Genomic DNA, 19,101 nt, shown 5'->3' on the forward strand with positions numbered 1-19,101 from the left:
AGAATCAAGATCACGTGAAGTGTTAACACCACTTTATAATGCCTTGGTAAGGCCACACTTGGAATATTACATTCAGTTTTGGTCGCCACGATGTAGAAAAGATGTGGAGACTCTAGAAAGAGTGCAGAGAAAAGCAACAAAGATGATTAGGGGACTGGAGACTAAAACATATGAAGAACGGTTGCAGGAACTGGGTATGTCTAGTTTAATGAAAAGAAGGACTAGGGGAGACATAATAGCAGTGTTCCAATATCTCAGGGGTCCAAGAAGAGGGAGTCAAACTATTCTCCAAGGCACCTGAGCGTAGAACAAGAAGCAATGGGTGGAAACTAATCAAGGAGAGAAGCAATTTAGAACTGAGGAGAAATTCCCTGACAGTTAGAACAATTAATCAGTGGAACAGCTTGCCTCCAGAAGTTGTGAATGCCCCAACACTGGAAGTCTTTAAGAAGATGTTGGATAGCCATCTGTCTGAAATGGTATAGGGTTTCCTGCCTAGGCAGGGGGTTGGACTAGAAGACCTCCAAGGTCCCTTCCAACTCTACTATTGTATTGTATTATACTGAAGGTCAATAAAGCATCCTGGCATACTGAAGGCAACAAAAGGGATCAAAATAATAAATTCAACCTCTAATAAATGGGATTTTTCAACTTGACCAGATTAAAACTATAGCAAATCCTCACCACCACATGTCCTTCAAAGACAGATACAGGACTCAGAACATCCTAAGTAAAATCCCACTGAGGACTGGGGTTTGCCTTCTTTCCAACAGTTCCCAATTTTTTGCTTAAAATCTGCCACTGACTCCAGATTTTAAAAATCAAATGTGACCCATTCCTAGTCACAGAATATTGTAGACAGCTTTTATACATAACAGTTCTAGTAAAAAAAAAATCAGATGCAGCAAAATCAAGACATTTCTGTAATCAATGATTTCTTTAATTTGCATAGTGTTTTGGTTGTATGATGGTTAAGTAGAAACGTATGCACAAAATATGCAGTAAATTTATAGGGTTAAATACAACTGTTCAAGAAAATATAGTCTGAGGCATGTATAATGTATTTTATCTAAACACAACAGTTCAACAAAAACACAATCAACTTTTAATGATGTTTGAGAAGTTTCCATTAACAACAGTACAGAAATATAAAAAGTCAGGTAAATGTAATAGAAATTCAGTTAAAAGTACAATTGCTCAAAGTAAAATAGTCAATATACATGTGACTGCATTCACATATTGTTTAAACCAGACTCATTCGTGGTCTTTGAACATTTCTGCTTGGCTGTCCTGTAGCTTCCAACTCTGGTTTGTAAGCAGGAAGAAAAAGAGAGTTCCTGATTTAGTTATGTTAACCAAACCACAGAATGGGATTCTATGGGTGTTTGAGCTACTCTGGCAGGAAGTCAGGTGAGAGTGACTGCATCATTTATTCTGCCTTAATGAGATGTGTAAATGTAGCAAATTAATACAAACTTAACAAGGATTCATTCCTAGGCATTATCTACTAGTAGAGGTAATCAATATGCTAAATAACTTAAATGCTATACATGTGTACATATAAATACTTTGTATTTAAAAGTAAGACAACCATTGTATGTACATGTACCCAAAAGCAAATCTTACCAATTTCAAAAGGACTTAGTTTGAGCAAACATGTATAGCATCAGGCTGTTCATAGTGTTGATTTATTCACAGTAACTCAGAAAAAAGTTATATACATATATTGCACAGTTGTAAAAAACACTATTCATTAAACATATGTAAACAACAAGTTTTTTTTCTTTCTTTGGCAATTTGATTATTTCAGTAATGCTACAAGCAAGAGCACTTAGTAAGGTATGTAAAGGCACAGTAAGCAGTTTTCCCCTTCCCCAAAAAAGTAAAGACATCATTCCAAATATTTTTTACTTAACAATATGCTGGTTATTGGTTCACTACTCTCATGTTAAAAAACTCACAGTAAAAACAGTTATGGTTTGAAGTGAAGGGTCAGAATAATTAGAATACTTGCTTGAAACCCAAAAAAGACATTTGAACAAACCAGTTGATCTCTCAGACAAAAAATAACCATGAGTTGTCCTGTGATTTCTTTCTCTACCATTTCTTAAGCATCCTATCACATAAAGGATGGGGCTGCCTGTAGCAATGGTAGGTGTGCCCATATATTTTATATGGATAGTTGTGCATTTATTTCTAAAGTTGTTTGCATGTTTATTGGTCTCTTTAATAACATGTGCATTTTGTCTGTGTTTTGTGGACAAACTTTCTGGAAAGGATTTCTGGTTTTCTCCATTTAAAAAAAAAGGTATATACGGTTTTGGGGTTTTTATTTAAGATATGCTTTCCCTAATGATATTTTACTGAGCCTCATTAGTTTCCCTTCTGAGAAATGCATATTGAGCTTTTAGGAAAATGAGATGCTTGGTCTCTGTCTTACACATAGAGAGTTCACCTTGGAAAGAAGAATGTTAACAGGAAAATTATGGATTTGGGAAAGAAAAGAAGAGCATTTATCCTGATGAATGGTATCTTTTAAAACTTTTAAATTGCACTGACAAAATTCAAAAACAAACCAGGAGTCCAAGTTTAGACATAACAAGTTGATTAAAATAAATCAGGATTTGAAAATCACTGTCAGATCATGGCTTCAAGCTGCCAAGAAATAGCCATGATTGTGGTGAGTTTACCTACTGAAACCAGACAAAGTTAGATTAAACAAATCCTAACTTAGCATCATGAAATTATCAGGCTACATTTTATAACATGATACTTATTCTACAGTCACAGATTTAGCCAAATTTCTTGGGAAATCCACCTGGAAAAAGAAAAAAAAAGTTTTTCATCATACCACAATAGAAATTATCCAATTTAAAAGGAAAATAAAATATCCTAATGGCTGTATGTCTTTCCAAACTATGTAGATATTTGCCAAAACTACTAACATCCTTAGATAGCTGGCCAGTGGTGGGTTACAGGTGGTACGCCCCAGTACGGGTGTACCAGAGCCAGCCCGGAGCACCAGATACCGTTCCGTACGGTGCTCCAGAGGGTCCACCCGCCCACCCTCGCTTCTTACCATCCTTTTATGTTTTCAGCGCTTCTGCACACGTGCACAGTGCGTACTGTGCCTGTGCGATGCTCTGCTGAGCAGCTGGAGCGTCATGGAGGCTCGCAGAAGCGCAAAGACGTATGCACGTGATGTGCGTGATGCGCACGTGCCCACGTGGACACCGCCTAGCCCGTTCCAACCGTATCGGTTGGAACAGAATCTGCAACCCACCACTGTAGCTGGTTTAGTTTGACTTCTGCATTACTCTAACTTTTCTTTGTTTCATTTCATTTGTACCATGAACCCAGACCCTGCATTCTTTGTCATCTTTTGAGCTTTTTATAAGCTAAGAAAATGACAAAGTCTACAATATTCAATAGTGGTGATTCTTCAAATCATTGCTTGGCTCATCACAATCACTACTTGGCTCTTATGCCTATATTTTGGATAATAGTATCACACACCAAGCAAGATGGTTAGTTCTGTCTTTACTGAAGTTTATGGTTCAAATTAAAAGATGCATAAATGCTAATCATTTCTTAATCTTTATAGTGACCAAAATTATTTATAGCTAGTTGTTTAAATTCTATCACACATTCTTGTTACTGATTTGAAGAAACCAGGAAGTATCCAACTGTGCTTGCTTTAATTGGAATGACTAAATATGGAAGTAACTTACATCATATCCTCTGAGAACAGCCAGGTGGAATGAAAGCAGCTGTAGAGGGATCACACTCAAGACTCCCTGTAGACAATCAACTGTCTGTGGCAACTCAATTGTTTTGTAAGCAAATTTGGAGCTCTCCGTATCTTCTCTAGAACATAAAATAATAGGGCGGCCCTAAGAAACAAGGCAAGTAGTATGGATTAATATTAATGGTTAATCAAGTATTGATTATATATAGATTTGCTGTATTTTGCAAACTTTTCCAATATGTAGCAGGTTATTTTTAGTAATTTATTTATTTATTACATTTTTATGCTGCCCAACAATAAGATTTAAATTAGGTTTTTATCTTTGTAAGTAACCCAGAAACACTAAGAGTGAATTGGGTGGCCATGTACATTTTAAAAAATAAATAAATGTAGCAAGAATACTAAGCAACATTGAAAATACTATTGCATTTAAACTAAAATAATGCATACAGGTATTGATCATTTTGGCTTCAATCTAAATTGCAACAGTCCAAATGCTTTAGTATCATTACTGATAAACATTGAAGCTGCAGTAACCCAATATAATATTACATGTAGTCCACATGCTATGACAGGAATCACGACCCCGATCGCCATCACTAGGTAAGGCTATTGCAAAGTGCAGTGATATCGATTAATGATGGCAATCCTGACAGCCTCAATTGCCATCATAACTTCAAGATTTGTGGGTTATTAATCAGAAGTGGAAAGATCCTCAGATAAGGAGCTTGGGGTGCCACATTGGGATGGGGAAGGATGGGAAAGGCTTGGGAGGCCTCATGCAAATCAAGGAAGGCCAAGGAGAGCTTAGAAGGCTCAGTGAAGGCCTCACAAGAGCCAAGGGGAAGATGGGGTTGCAGGCCGAAGCACTTTTCCAGAATGACTTGTGACTTTTGCTGCCAGGTTCCCCATTTATTTTGATCTTGGTATGTCATAATTTTGAGCTGCATCTGGATTGCAATTACTTGATCGTGGGGGTGCTACAACAATTGAAACTTCAGACACTGCTTGTACATCCATTTTTTTCCAGTACTGTCATAACTTTGAACAGTCATTGAACAAATGGACATAAACCAAGGAGTATATTACTATTATTACTATTTTAACAAATAGGAAACATTGCATTTTTTTAAAATGTCTTTTTTTGTCTTCACTTGCCCCCAAGCTCTCAGCAAACTAAAAGCATGTATCTAGCAAATATGGCAAATTAAAATTATGTATAAGGGGTAATATAAAAATATATTGGGGGGGAGAACGGGGGGGATAGAAAAGTACAGGGAGATATTACATGCTCAATTTATCTAAAACTAGAGCCTGGAGAGAAAAGAGAATTCCTAGTAAACGCCACAAAAGTAAATGCACTGCTACTGAAAGAGCAAAAAAGGAGAACTATAACATTCAAGATATGCAGCATCTCACTTTCCATAAGAGGAATAAGTAAATTTAATGGTGGAGAGGTAGTGACTGAGATCTTGTTAACTTATAACTTTATGGATAATATAGAGCAAATGGGAATATTTTCCCCATTTTCTCTTGTAACTCTGCTAAAATTGAATTAGAACAGGAAAAATCCTCATTCAATTGGCTATTACCGTATTTTTCAGAGTATAAGATCCACCAGAGTATAAGATGTACCAAGTAGGTAGGGAGAGAGAGAGAGAGTAGTTAGGTAGGTAGAGGGATAGAGAACTAGAAAGAGACAGAGAAACACAGTAGATAGGTAGGGAGAGGGAGAGACAGTAGGTAGGTTGGTAGATAAAGGGAGGGAGAGGGAGAGAGTAGATAGGTAGGGAGAGAGAGAGTAGGTAGGTATGTAGGTAGCTGGCGGGGGGGGGGAGAGAAAAAGAACTACAGTAGGTAGGTAGGGAGAGAGGGAGAGAGAGAGTAGGTAGATGTTTCCAGATGTATTTATCCATGTTCTGGAGAAGGAATGCCCCAACACTGGAAGTCTTTAAGAAGATGTTGGATAGCCATTTGTCTGAAACAGTATAGGGTTTCCTGCCTAGGCAGGGGGTTGGATTAGAAGACCTCCAAGGTCCCTTCCAACTCTGCTATTGTATTGTATTATATATTGTATTGAAATCGCTGACAATCTGCAGCACCTAAGACTGTGTTTCTGCTGGCACAGCACTTGATCAATGTAATTCTCATCAATCAGTTAAAGAGCTTTCCGAAAGGGGGGGAAAGTTTTTACACTCTGCAAACTTCACGAAAACGGGCCCTTTTTTTTTAAAAAAAAGGCATGAATAGCCTTGGGGGAGGGCTTGCAGAGTACTCCTGGTGGGGTGGGGGAGCCAAAAATGAGCAAAAAGATGGCCTGTTTTTCATGAAAATGGGCCCGATTTTTGTCAAAAAAATTGCATGCATAGTCTTATGGAGGTTTAAAGAATGCTGCTGGGGACCGGGAGGGCAAAAACCGGCCCGTTTGTTTGCTCATTTCTGCCCTCCCCAGTCCCCAGGAGCTCTCTGAAAGCCTCCATAAGGGTACGCATGGACATTTTGGTGACGGGGGCGGGGCTTCGGGAGGCAAAAAATGCTGTATTCAGTGTATAAGATGCACCCAGATTTTCAGCCTCTTTTTGAGGAAAAAAGGTGCGTCTTATACTCCAAAAAATACGGTATATGAAATGACAAAATATGACAGCTAGGTTAGTTGACATCAAAAAAAGATTGTATCCATGATCTATGAATTAATTACTATATTAATTATTAAAAGCAATTTTAATAGCAATTTCATTGTGTTTACTTTCACAGACATACCAGTCAAGAAAACAACAAAAGCTTTTTGTCTAGTTCCAAATTCTAACACCATTGTGAAGAGAGATCAAGTTAGCTTCACTTTAGTTCTTGTTTCTTTGACTTACAACTGTGGTTGTTAGGATGCCCTTAAGAGATAAAATGTCCTTTGAGAAAAATTCTGCTGTTGGTTAAGTTCATAGAAATATCTACACAGTTCCTTGCAACAATATATAAGTAGTTTACTATTGCCTTTTTGAAAATATTTTTTCAGCTTTTTTGATTTAGCTAACAGCACTGAAATCCCAAGATTCTAGTTAATTAAATATAGATGACTAAAACAATAAGAAAAGAGTTTCCCCCCCTCTAATGGGGTAGTTTATCTTGTTTTTATATTACAAAAGAGTGGTAGAGAATAATTAAGTATTTTATACTTCTGTTATAAAAATATAAATTCCTAGAAAAACATAGCATTAAAATGAACTGCTAGCAAACTTCTTACCAGCTAAACCTAATTAGCATTTGAAGATTTTATGGATTTAAGAGGCAATAATATGTCTTCTTCAAAAGATTTTTACAACATTGTCTTTTTTTCTCCCACTCTTTCCTCTAAGTAGTTTACCGAGCTCTGAAGAATCAATTTCAGCTGAAAATTACACATTCCCAAATGATCTTCCAGATCATAATAGTATGACATAATTATACAGTTCTTAATATATTACTAAATTATTAATATTGTACACATTGGGTCTTATAGTCTTAGTGACTCAAATAATTTTTATGAAATTAAAACATGTAAGAAGGCTTGGTGGGATTAATTCTACACCTGAAATAGCAAACTCTGAACTCACAAACAACCCTCTATTTGCGTTATCTCAATTAAATCCAGCAAAAATTTACTTTGTCTGCTTTTGGAGTCAAATATCCCTAAAATTCAGACAAAACTTCAGGTCCAAAAACTTTGACTTTTAAATCCTAAGACTGCTAAACCAGGGTTTTGCTACATGAGGAATTTTTGTACACTATTCTGTCAGATGTTTATAATTCTGCAGTGTTTAATTTCTTCCAGTTGCCAGATATATGTATAGTTCAGGCCTTCGGTAATACATTTTATTTAAAATATAAAGTCTTTTCTGAGAACTAAGAAGATTTAGTGTAGTAGTACTGTTTGATCCAAGTATTCAGGTCTTTAGCGCTTCATTCTTCAAATAATCTTTCAAATTTCAAATGATGAGCTTTGTTTCAGTCAATAGATATTCCCCAATGATCTTGTTCATATATATTCAGTTAGTTTAATATTATTTTGGTCTTTGCTTAGTGCAACTAATCATGTAGCAAGCTTTACAAGTCTCAGTAGATGTCTTAAGAATTCTAGAATTCCTTCTTAATCATTAATAACATAACATCTTAACAATTCTAGAATTATTCTTTTGACATCTGTGACAGGCAAGCAAAAGCATTCCTGTTTAAAGGTAAAGGTTCCCTTCGCATATATGTGCTAGTCGTTCCCGACTGTAGGGGGTGGTGCTAATCTCCGTTTCAAACCGAAGAGCCAGCTTTGTCCGAAGATGTCTCCGTGGTCCATTTGGCCAGCATGACTAAATGTTTAAGGCACACGGAACACTGTTACCTTCCCATCAAATATGGTTCCTATTTTTATTACTTGCACTTTTACATGCTTTCAAACTGCTAGGTTAGCAGAAGCTGAGACATGTAATGGGAGCTCACTCCACTACACGGTGCTAGGGATTTGAACCACGAACTGCCGACCTTTCTGATCAACAAGCTCAGCATCTTAGCCACTGAGCCACCGCATGAGATATAGTCAGTATAATCAGGTATAGAATAACATGCAGGGTCAAAAGCCACATGCTTTTGACCCTGTATGCTATTCCTGCTGAAATATTATATATAACTAATATATTTCATTAATATATATTCTTTATTTTATTCTTGCAACAAATATACAGATTAATCATAAAGATGAAATGCAAATAACAGTGTTACCTGTCGGGCAGTGACCTGCTGTAAAGCATTCTGGCACTTGGTAAAGCAGGGATCCTTCATAATTATCATAATAACAGGCATTTGTTTATCTATAAGAGCCAATGGTCCATGCTTCAATTCTCCAGCCAGGATGCCTTCAGAATGCATATACGTAATCTCTTTAATTTTCTGCAAAGCAAATGAAAGAAAATCACGAAGGACAAAATAAAAATGCATTATGTTGGTGATAACAATTAAAACACAGATAAACACCAAAGTCAGAACCGCAAAGCTGCTTTTTGCATGCCCAAATTTTAATTAGCGATCATTGCTGTGATATGCAATTTTTGGAATTGCCTAGGTACTGTACATTCTAATTCTTAAATGCAAGCTAACATCAAATATTGTGCTGAGTCTAAGGTGAAGAATCCCAAGTAATAACCATCCATTAAAACATTAATCATGTGTTCTTTCAGTACACTTTAAAATTTATTCTATGGATTTCTCTCTGTATATTTCAGTTTAAGAAAGAGGTGTTGCAAAGCATCAATAGTTTTGTATAATTTGGGGCTGTAAATGTATAGGTGAACAAATAATCTGAAGCACATATCAATCTTTTTACTTTCTCCAAAGCACAAATATGTTTTACATAGAGCTATGTTAGTTGTACTTTTGAAAAACTCAAAAGTTAAGGATTCATACCAGCGCCCCTTCCAAGCAAGTGGCATAATTATATCCACGACCCATAACCAAAAGTGATCGTTGTTTATATAGTTCAAGCGCCAGATCATGTATCTTCTCATCCAAAGACAGTACTTCTTTAATCATCTCTGCCAACAAATTAAAACTGAGAATTAATTTCATTCTTGCAATACTATCACATTTCAAAATATTTCAAAATATTAAAATTGAAAATTTAGACAGACTACCATCAATTAATTTATGTGCTTTACAGTATAAAACATACTATTTTACCCTTTGATAGCACCTAATATATATTCATGAAATTTTCAGGGGTACAAGATTCAACAATTGTTTATCCTGAACAGTTTATAACCTTCACTAAAGATGGGGGAGGGGGGGCAGGCAGACAGAGATTGATTTAATTAAAAAACAGAAGCTCTTGGCTTAATTCTACGTAAGTGTAAAATTGCCCATCTATTAACAATACATCACATATTTAACTTCAAAGCATGATTCTATTTTATAAGAGTGAAGTCCAGTTTTGTTCTCTTATCTCTTTCTCAACAGAGAAATTAAAGTGCAAACAAATAATAAGAATCCTATAATGGAATTACCTTTCAGAATTACAAAACTGATAATTGATTTACAAGTTTGTGACAATATTTTTTCCTTTTCACAACAAACTTGAATTTCCCATATGAACATACCAGGTAATGACTTTAAACTATTTATGATCTCCTGTCTTCTGTTTTGCAAGGATATCCTGTCTTCTGACATCATCAGACCAAACAATACGAGAGAAATAAACTGGCTGGTGTAAGCCTAAAGATTAAAAAAATATCCTTTATTTGGTTGTGTAGTATATGATTCTAACACTATCTATTAGCATATACTTTGATGAAACAAGATGGACCAAGTATAGCCCATATCTGTGAGTATCAGATCCTGGCTCAGTCACTCATATCCATAGGTAAAGCTGCATAAGGGATGCTTTGAAATCCTGGATAGTCTCTATAGTATATATAGTATTAATATAGATAGCATTGACAGTTTCTTGCAACACAATGCTTTCTTAACAAGGTAGATACTTTATTGCTGCTCCAGGCAATATCAAGGCTATGATTTGGTCTAAAAGAGACGAAGGTCAATGACAAAAAAAAAACACCCTTACCTTTGTACTTGCAACGCCAATTTCAGGTCCTGCATTGATATGTACTCCACAATCTGTTTCCCTGGATATTGAACTTCCCACCGTGTTTGTAATGCCAACAGTCAAAGCTCGACGATTCTTACAATACTGTAAAGCCATCAAGGTATCAGCAGTTTCTCCTTTAACACATTACGACAATGACATCATTACTTAGATTAGAATGGCGGTCAAATTTAGTATGTTCTGATCTGCTCTATTCATCATGATACTAAACAACTTTCCTGTTTTGTGAACTTGCCAAAGCTTTATGTTTCTTGTTTTGGCTGTTTTAAATAGGAAGTGAGAATTATCTGCAAAATCTTTAAAAATGACTGCCATCCATCCATTCAGCTTTAGTAGGAGATAAAGTATCATAGGGTATTCCTCAGGTCAGGAGAAGATTTGCATTTTAGTGTGCAAAAATAAATCTTAAATTGGTCCCAGAAATAGGAGTAATATTTTCTTTAAAATACAGGCACAGGAAACCTCAGCTTTGAAAAGCTTACATTTCAAAACTGCCAGATGCAGTTTATGAGACACTCAGTAAAAAGCCCATTATACCAATAATAAAAATCAATGTGAATTATAGTAACAAGATCTTCCTCTTGTAATGTAAATACAATTAAAAGCTTGCAATCAGGAATCGTGGTATAAATTAAGGTAATAATATATACCAAAAAGCACGTTTGTCAAATTCCCAATATCTTCCAAATTAAAATGCAAAGCAATTTACCTGACTGGCTGATAAAAAAGCTTACATCATCTCGAAATACAGGGGTATTCCGATCCAGAAAATCACTAGCCAGTTCCACCATGACAGGTAGCTCAGTCAGTTCTTCCAATACTTGTCGTGTCTGAATAAATATAAAAACAATACATCTGGCTTTAATTCTTTTTTTGATATCATGTGAGATTAGTATATTAGATGAGTGAAGCAAAATTAATTGGTTTTATATAGGAATAATGCAAAATATTGCTTTAATTCACACTAAAAGCTTCAATGTGAAACAGACTGAGTCCAGGTTGGGAAAGGAGTGAGATAAGGTTATATACACTCTGCTTACTTATTCAACCTATATGCTGAATATATTCCTCAGGTTATGATAACAATTGGGATCATTAGTAAAAAAAATTACAGCACAGACCAGCATTTGATAGAACAGCCTTGAAGGCATTACATATCCAGTTTGCGGCTGTGCCTACAAAGATCAAAATCATGCAGGTTTGTAACAGTTTGTGGAAACAATATTTGCACTTTGAAGAGGCAGGATGATCTAATGATGGAGAAGACTCCTAAGAATACCACAGGTAGCCAAGAAAACAAACAAAAAGATAATCAAATCAAGCCAGAGTTTTCACTCAAGATACAAATGGCCAGGTTCAAATTATCATACTTGTGGCACGTTGTGAAAAGACATAGTGCTCTGGAGACATTTACAATGAGGGTTCCATGGTGCTTTCTGAACTTGGTTCCGAACCCTAACCCTAATCCAAATTTCAGTGCTAAACTAGTTTAGATGTTATCTAGTTTAGGTAATGAAATGACTTCAACCCTGAGCTACCTATATTATCTTTTATGAAGTTTTCAATGCTGGAAAAGATGGAATGAAAGAGAAAGAGGATAACGAATAACAGGTGGATGGATTCAATTGCACTGGTGATATAATTATGTACTATACGAAAATCTGAAGGACCAAGCTGGAATCAACATCAACCCAATCAAAGAGTCATAATTCTATGATTAATACCACTCCAAAAGCTTGCTCTTTTAAAACACAGAAAACTGCTATAAATATACTATTAAGAAATTAATTACATATTTTCATATGTTGAAATAATTTAAACTTACAGCCACAGCAGCATGGTAACTGGTTCCACATCCAATAATTATTAATCGACGGCATCTTTTGATTTCTTTCAAGTGATCTTTTAATCCACCTAAAAGAACTATAATTTCACAAAACAGAAATGATATAAAGACTTTAGTTCCGGGCAAGTTCCTATCAGACATTACTGGTAAAATTAAGGGAGATTTGAATTTTCCTCGCATTTACCTTTGTTGGTTTCAAAGTTCACTCGTCCTCTCATAGTATTGAATACAGATTCTGGTTGTTCAAATATTTCCTTCTGCATGAAAGCACTGTAATTCCCTGTTGTTGTCATTTGAATAAAAATGGTCTGTTAATGTTGCTATTTAATCAAGGATGGTATTTACAGCAAAATAACCTGTGACTGAATAGCAGTTTCAGTCACAAGCCAAATTGCTTACACTTGGTTAAAGAAATGTCTATTCCCATATGATGTGACCATGACAAAGGTTTTCCTTGGGCCCTTTTTGGCTATTACATTACCAAACAAAGTATGTACTTCCAAGGATTAGATTTTTACTAACATTTAATTTTCAGGACTAGTTAAAAGAGTTTTTCCCATTATAACGATATATGTAGATCAGATAAGGCAGGGGTGTCCAAACTTGGCAACTTTAAGACTTGTGGACTTCAACTCCCAGAATTCCCCAGCCAGCTGCTGGCTGGGGAATTCTGGGAGTTGAAGTCCACAAGTCTTAAAGTTGCCAAGTTTGGACACCCCTGAGATAAGGAATCTTCTTAAAAGCATACTCAACTTTCAACCTTAACAGAACCTGGCATTTCCATTATATATCACGACAATGGTAAGTCAAAATAACCATGTGACCAACTCTATTTTATATTATATATTTTGTGGCAGTCGTAAATGTCAGTTTACAGCAAAAAAAAAGAGCCATAAATCATGGCCATGTGACTGTGGGACACTGCAAACAGACCTAAATACAGGCAAATTGCTGAATACCTAAAATACAATCATTTTGCAGTGTGGGTGGGTCTCTTGGAACTTCAAATACAGATCATTAAGTACCTTTTGGAGGATTCGTTGTAATTTCACTGCAGACTCACTAAGTGACTAATGATAAGTCAAGGACTATCTATACCACTATCATGGTTTACCTCATTTTGTGGCATCTCAAAATGATACTGTTTATATTTAGATGTGAGGTTGTATGTATAAAAAAGGTCCGGTAAAATACCGTACAGCCCTTTTTTAGTTTTATAATAACAGCACATAAACTATATTGCTGTTCCTATAAATGCCCAATGCCAGATAGGTAGAATACAAGTGGTTTCAATGTTTATTTGTTTATATTTATATACTATTCAACCCCAACAGATTCCAGATGATATACAGAAGCTGTTGTGGCCTGTTGGCTACCGGTCCCTCTGGCAGCCGAATCAGATGAGGAGGCAATATATGAGTTAGGGCCAGCATCAAGGCAATCTGAGACCTCTGAGGGGGAAGAGGGAATGGAGCTGGCAGCGAGAGAGGCAGAGGTGGAGCCTGGGCTGTCCATCAGTCCTGATGCAGTGTCAACAGCCCCCAGGTCTGGAGTAGCTGGTGAAGAAGAGGAGGAACAGCTGGATCCAGTGCCTGATGCCTGGATCCACAGAAGGCAGAGGAGAGGGGAGCAGTGGAAAAATATGGGCCGGTCCTTGGGACGGAAGAGTCACCGCTGCTAGCAAAGCCTCACCCTAGCTCTGGGGATAAAAAGCTGGGGGCAGAGATGAATAGGTGTGGCAGACAACTATTCATCTCCCTGCCAGACAGATTTGTTAGCCTGCTGTGAGAAAGAGACTTTTTTCCGTAGCTGCTGATTCTCTTAATAAAGAGTTTATTAAGTTTAGTTAACCACAGAGGGTTTTCCGTGTTTGGGAGCCAGGATAGAACAGAAGCCTTAAAAACTTTACAACTGATACTAACACGAAACAGTACCTAGATCAGGTGTGTCAATTCCCAGCCTACAGGCCAGATACGTCATGCACTGCCCATGCCCACATCCAGTTTAGCGAAGGGGGGGAGTTGCAATACACCGTGAGATGATGCCGTGACGATGCAAGTTTAACACCCCTGACCTAGATGGTCTTCCAGAACAACTCTCTATGGAAGAATGTCCATGAAATCTTTCAAGCCCTTCCAAAAATGGGAAGGGTGGGGGCAAAGCGTATTTCCAGAAGGAGTAAATTCTACAGTTGGGGATATCTCCAAAAAGTCCACTCTTCTAACTTCTCACACCCTCATGTAGATAAAATCCTTCTAGGTTGCTCTAGACAGGCTGGACATGTTGCAGATGCAAGATGTTTAACTTATTATGATTTGATAAATTTATTTGCCATCTATCTCACCACGAGGCTATCGGGCATTATAGGTCATAACTAGCATTTCCAATACTTTCCTCCCATCAGTACCTTCTTTTTTTCTGGCTGTGAATTCAGATGCAGACTTAGCCACAAAAACACATGGAAACATCTGAACACATGGAAAAAAGATTAAGTTGATACTAGGAAAGCTGTTCTGCTGGAAAGCTTACCCTTCATGATCTGCTGCAGCTCCATTTTCAAAGTTTGAATGGCACGAGATGGGTCATCAGTAGCAGCACGTTTTAGCCGATGAATGGAAAGCTTTCCATCAGCCACTGCTGCAATGTCATCATCTTCCAGAAAAATAACTCTGTTGGTGTGCTCAATTATGGCACTGCAAAAACACACACACAAAAAAAAATCCAGGTAAGGTGTGAACTTTCAAGTGCAACAAAGCTTTGTTCTACGGGTGTACCTAAGAGCTATAAATAACCAGAAATATGAATTATGCATCATCCAGTTCTTGACAGCAGCACATCCATGTCAGGTCATAGATCATCCACACAATCTAAAAAATCTGGAATCTGCATACAGCTACTAGGAACAATTGGTATTCTTCGATATTATGATATTATTGACATTGCATGCCAAACTGTACTATATATGACCACACTGAGCACACTTTTATGAATTACCATTTAGATTCAGAACCAAAGGCTATGTCTCCTTGGATATGAGCCAAAAGCAGTTCACCAGTTTTTCCAGAATTATTTTGCACCCTGGCTAACTAAGAATCAGTATCCAGGGCTATACAAAGCAGCTTTAAAAGGTGCTTGACAAATTCAATTGGTTTGAGCTAAGAACCCCTCCTCAAACAATGAAATGTCCTTATCATACAGAAGAGTGAGTACCGCTGCTTTGTAGATTTTATCTAGTTCTCTGCATTTGCAGGCATGGACAGGACATCCTTTAGAAATGTCAAAAGAGCAGCTGGGGAAAATTGCTGAAGCAGCTGAGTTCAGCCTCACAGAATTTGCAGCTAATTTCATTGTTTCACTTGGGCTCGGGTGCTTTGCACAAGCCTGCTAAAGCTACACATCATTATGTCTGTTACCTTGCATCTGAAGCAAAGAAAAATTCAACCGCTTTATCACCCACAGCATGAAGGCAGGTTGAACTGTCCAGTCTTTTCATTTGAGTTTTGCATATGTTCTTTACTTTTTCTATATTACCTATCAATGAAAAAGCATGTAAATGTAACATCTTTAAATCAGCAGAGAATACTCAAATTCATCAGAGTTGAAATCAAATTATTGAACTTCATGAATTATATTAGAATCATTACTATCTCATTAAAAATTACAAGAAAATGAGGCAAGAATGTTATGCATACACACCATTGTAATTTCAATACATAAATATAACATTTGGCAGAATTTTGAAGTAAGGGTTTATTTAATTTAGTTAATATTTTTAGTACCATGGATTTTTAGTTAATGGACTGAGAAGAAAGAATTCTGGCCAATATAACCAGTTCCCTCTCCTCCATAACCTTCCCAAAATACAGGGAGGGTGATAGTATTTATAATAACTTACATGTCCGATATAAAATGGGAATTTGTTCGGTGGAGAGCTTAGATTCACTACGAACTCCAATAAGTAGAGGACTCCCCCTCCTGTCAAGTGATAAAACAACAATGAAAGTGGTTAGGTTCGTTTTAAGAAATACATTCAGATATTTTTGCTTCAATGAAGGATCTAAATCTTGGGTGTAAGCTTTGTGCTGATATCTATTTATCAAGCATCATAGCCCAATTTATAGTTTTATTTACTTACCTGGTAGCAACAGCTTCCCCTGGATAATGGATACTTTTGAATACCAGCGCAAATGCACCTTCCTACATAAGAAGACATCAATATTAAAAAAGGAATGAATAGGATGCACATCAAAATTATTTAAAGAATGAGTAAGATAAAATATTAGTCAAAATTCCCTTTTCATATCTTTCGTGATCCCTAATAAGGCAGTAAAGTTTTTAAAAGTAGCAAATATACTTCATTCACTGACGACAGTGTTGGCATCTACATAGGGGGAAGATATCCAATTAACTCCATCAGATATATTTATAATGATGAACAAATTAGCTTCCTGATTATCAGTGGGAAGACTTGTATTTTTAATCCATGTCCAGCTGTAGAATCCATATACTGAGCTTTATTAGGTGATTATTTACAGGCTGCGGCCTGACCCTTGGTATCAGATTGATAATTCTACAGGAAAACAAAGATAGATTCTAGTAATGCATCTGGATTTAATTTGGGTTTGTGTCTCCTTTTTCACCTATGCTCTGGACAAGTAGATGTTTTTGTAGAAAAGAAAATATAGCAAGACATTTTGAAAAGGCCCATCTCTTTTTAAAACACACCCAATAACCTCATTTGGTTAAACTCAGTAGGTGAAAGATAATTCAATATTATGTAAACATTACTGATACTAGGAAATAAGAGAATCTCCCACTCACCAGCTGCTGAATGACTCTCTCCACCAGGAGAGAAAAACTCACGTCTTCATTTTCTTTATTGTCAAATAAATATTTGATCAATTTTGGAATGGTTTCAGTATCTGTTTCAGATTCAAATTCATAACCTTTGGTCTCCTAGAATATTTTAAACAAAATGTTAGATTCGAGTTTCTTACCTCAAGCTGTTTTCATTCATATGCAATAGCGCCAAGGGACATCTAATGTCTTGATCACTATTGGCTCTAGTTCCCACTCTCCAGGATGATCACATTTACAAGCTAGATTTTATTTACGTTTCATTGATTAGGGTTTTATTAAACATGCCATGGAAACAGCATGAAATTAACGTTTCCTCATAACAATATAGAAACACAAGATTAATCCCTGCCAGAAACAACACTGTCTTATTCTCTAGCTCAGTGTTAGCCATTTTAACATCTGGGTTGGGGGATTCTGGGATCTGAACTCCACACATCTTAAATTTGCCAAGTTTGAGAAATGCTGCTCCAGCTGCCTCGTGCTAACGCTGGGATCACATAGAAAGGGAGAGGAAAAAGCTGTAACAAAGCACTCTCTTTCATAAGAGGGTACTGAATCTGGAACTCATCATCTGGTGTTAATTCTAATGGCGGGCAAGGACAGATCTCTCTAAAGAACTAAAGCTTTACTTCTACATATAAAAATAACTCCTGTCACACAGTTTGGAGTGACACAATTTTACAATATGCGTTAGATTACTGTCAGCTTACCAAAAACTTCCGTAGGTCTTTGTAATTTGTAATGATTCCATTATGGATAACAACAAATTCTGAAAAGAATATATATGGAAATAAATAAGTAGGTAAGAGCAAACAATGAGACCTTAATTCAAAAAGTGGGTTGAAGCTGTGTATTTATTAAGTTGGCACTAGTAAAGTGTTTCGTAGAATTCTAGTTTTTTGTTCTTTCATCAATGAATGGCCAGCTTGGTCTCTGTCAAAGAGACTGACAATGAACAGCAAGTTCCAGAGTTGCCAGGTGAATTGCTCAGCAGCTGTAAGGAAAGTTGGCTGCACCACCCAGTGACCAGGAGACCTAGCTGTCTCCTGTCTTATAAAATGAGTCTGAACCTCTACCCCCTCCCAGTCCAAGGGCTTGTGTCATGCAATGAGCAGAGCAAAGGCATTCTACAAAGCTCCTTGCCCTTCCAAATGAGAAACATTTGGCTACTTTGGATCTGGGACTCTCTCATGGCAAGGTTGCTTGACTTTGGGTGATTGATTTTTCTAGTGTGCATGTCTGTGTGTGTATGCGCATTTGCACTCAAATTTCCTTTGCTGCTCATTTGCTTCAGAAACTTCTGCATAAAGTTTGCAACCAACCTCCGGTATTTGTGAGTGCTTAGCTTGAGAAAGAGCCCAATGGATATCAAGTAGTATTACTAACCCAATAAAGTTTTGGTTTAAAAATCAGAGGATATTGGTTGTTTGGAAGAATATGGTTTGGAGAATTTGGATACCAGCAGATTCAGGTCCTTGTCTTTCATGTGTAAATATTACACGTGCAAAATTAGTTTCTGAATCACCTCATCTCATTTAACATACACTAATATGTGATGGGGGTTCGTGGATTTCTGTTTAATCCCCCCCCCAAATTACTTACCATTACTTTTATCTGATCGTTGGGGATGACTGTTGATAGCATTTGGTGCTCCGTGAGTAGCCCACCGAGTGTGAGCGATGCCAAAATGTGTCTCAAAATCTGCCTTTAAATCCAAGCCTTCTTGCTCTATACAGGATAAATGTATAATAATTTATATTCAAGATTATAGGCAATTCTAAATTTCTAGCTTTTCAATAATGGTTAGTGGCTATAAAGTTGTTGTTTTTTTACATTACGACCATAACTGAACCCAGAATTACAATTGTAAATCATTGTGGTAGTTAAGTAGGTACTATGCAATCATGCACAATTTTCTGACTCTTTTTGTGATGGTCATTAAACACTGCGGCCATTAAGCATACACAGTGGTTGTTAAGCAAATCCATTTTATCCAATGGGCGGGTTTTGCCAGACACCATAAGTAAA

General features: G+C 36.7%; 1 protein-coding gene across 1 annotated transcript in view; it reads right to left on the minus strand.

The window, feature by feature from the left end:
* Positions 1-918: 918 nt before the first annotated feature.
* The window catches only part of GFPT2 (glutamine-fructose-6-phosphate transaminase 2), a 28,045-nt gene continuing 9,862 nt past the window's right edge, over positions 919-19,101 (minus strand). The window contains exons 4-19 of the mRNA XM_081936316.1: positions 18,676-18,801; positions 17,784-17,842; positions 17,035-17,169; positions 16,349-16,410; positions 16,109-16,188; positions 15,627-15,744; positions 14,743-14,906; positions 12,398-12,493; positions 12,193-12,290; positions 11,077-11,197; positions 10,326-10,483; positions 9,862-9,976; positions 9,173-9,300; positions 8,492-8,659; positions 3,732-3,893; positions 919-2,818 (exon numbers count right to left, since the gene is read on the minus strand). Of these exons, the coding sequence (XP_081792442.1) occupies positions 2,774-2,818; positions 3,732-3,893; positions 8,492-8,659; positions 9,173-9,300; positions 9,862-9,976; positions 10,326-10,483; positions 11,077-11,197; positions 12,193-12,290; positions 12,398-12,493; positions 14,743-14,906; positions 15,627-15,744; positions 16,109-16,188; positions 16,349-16,410; positions 17,035-17,169; positions 17,784-17,842; positions 18,676-18,801 (1,835 nt within the window). The 3' untranslated portion in view covers positions 919-2,773. The remainder of the gene's footprint in view (positions 2,819-3,731; positions 3,894-8,491; positions 8,660-9,172; positions 9,301-9,861; positions 9,977-10,325; positions 10,484-11,076; positions 11,198-12,192; positions 12,291-12,397; positions 12,494-14,742; positions 14,907-15,626; positions 15,745-16,108; positions 16,189-16,348; positions 16,411-17,034; positions 17,170-17,783; positions 17,843-18,675; positions 18,802-19,101) is intronic.

This window comes from Natrix helvetica (assembly GCF_964273705.1).
Source record: "Natrix helvetica genome assembly, chromosome: 1".
Classification (NCBI taxonomy): domain Eukaryota; kingdom Metazoa; phylum Chordata; class Lepidosauria; order Squamata; family Natricidae; genus Natrix; species Natrix helvetica.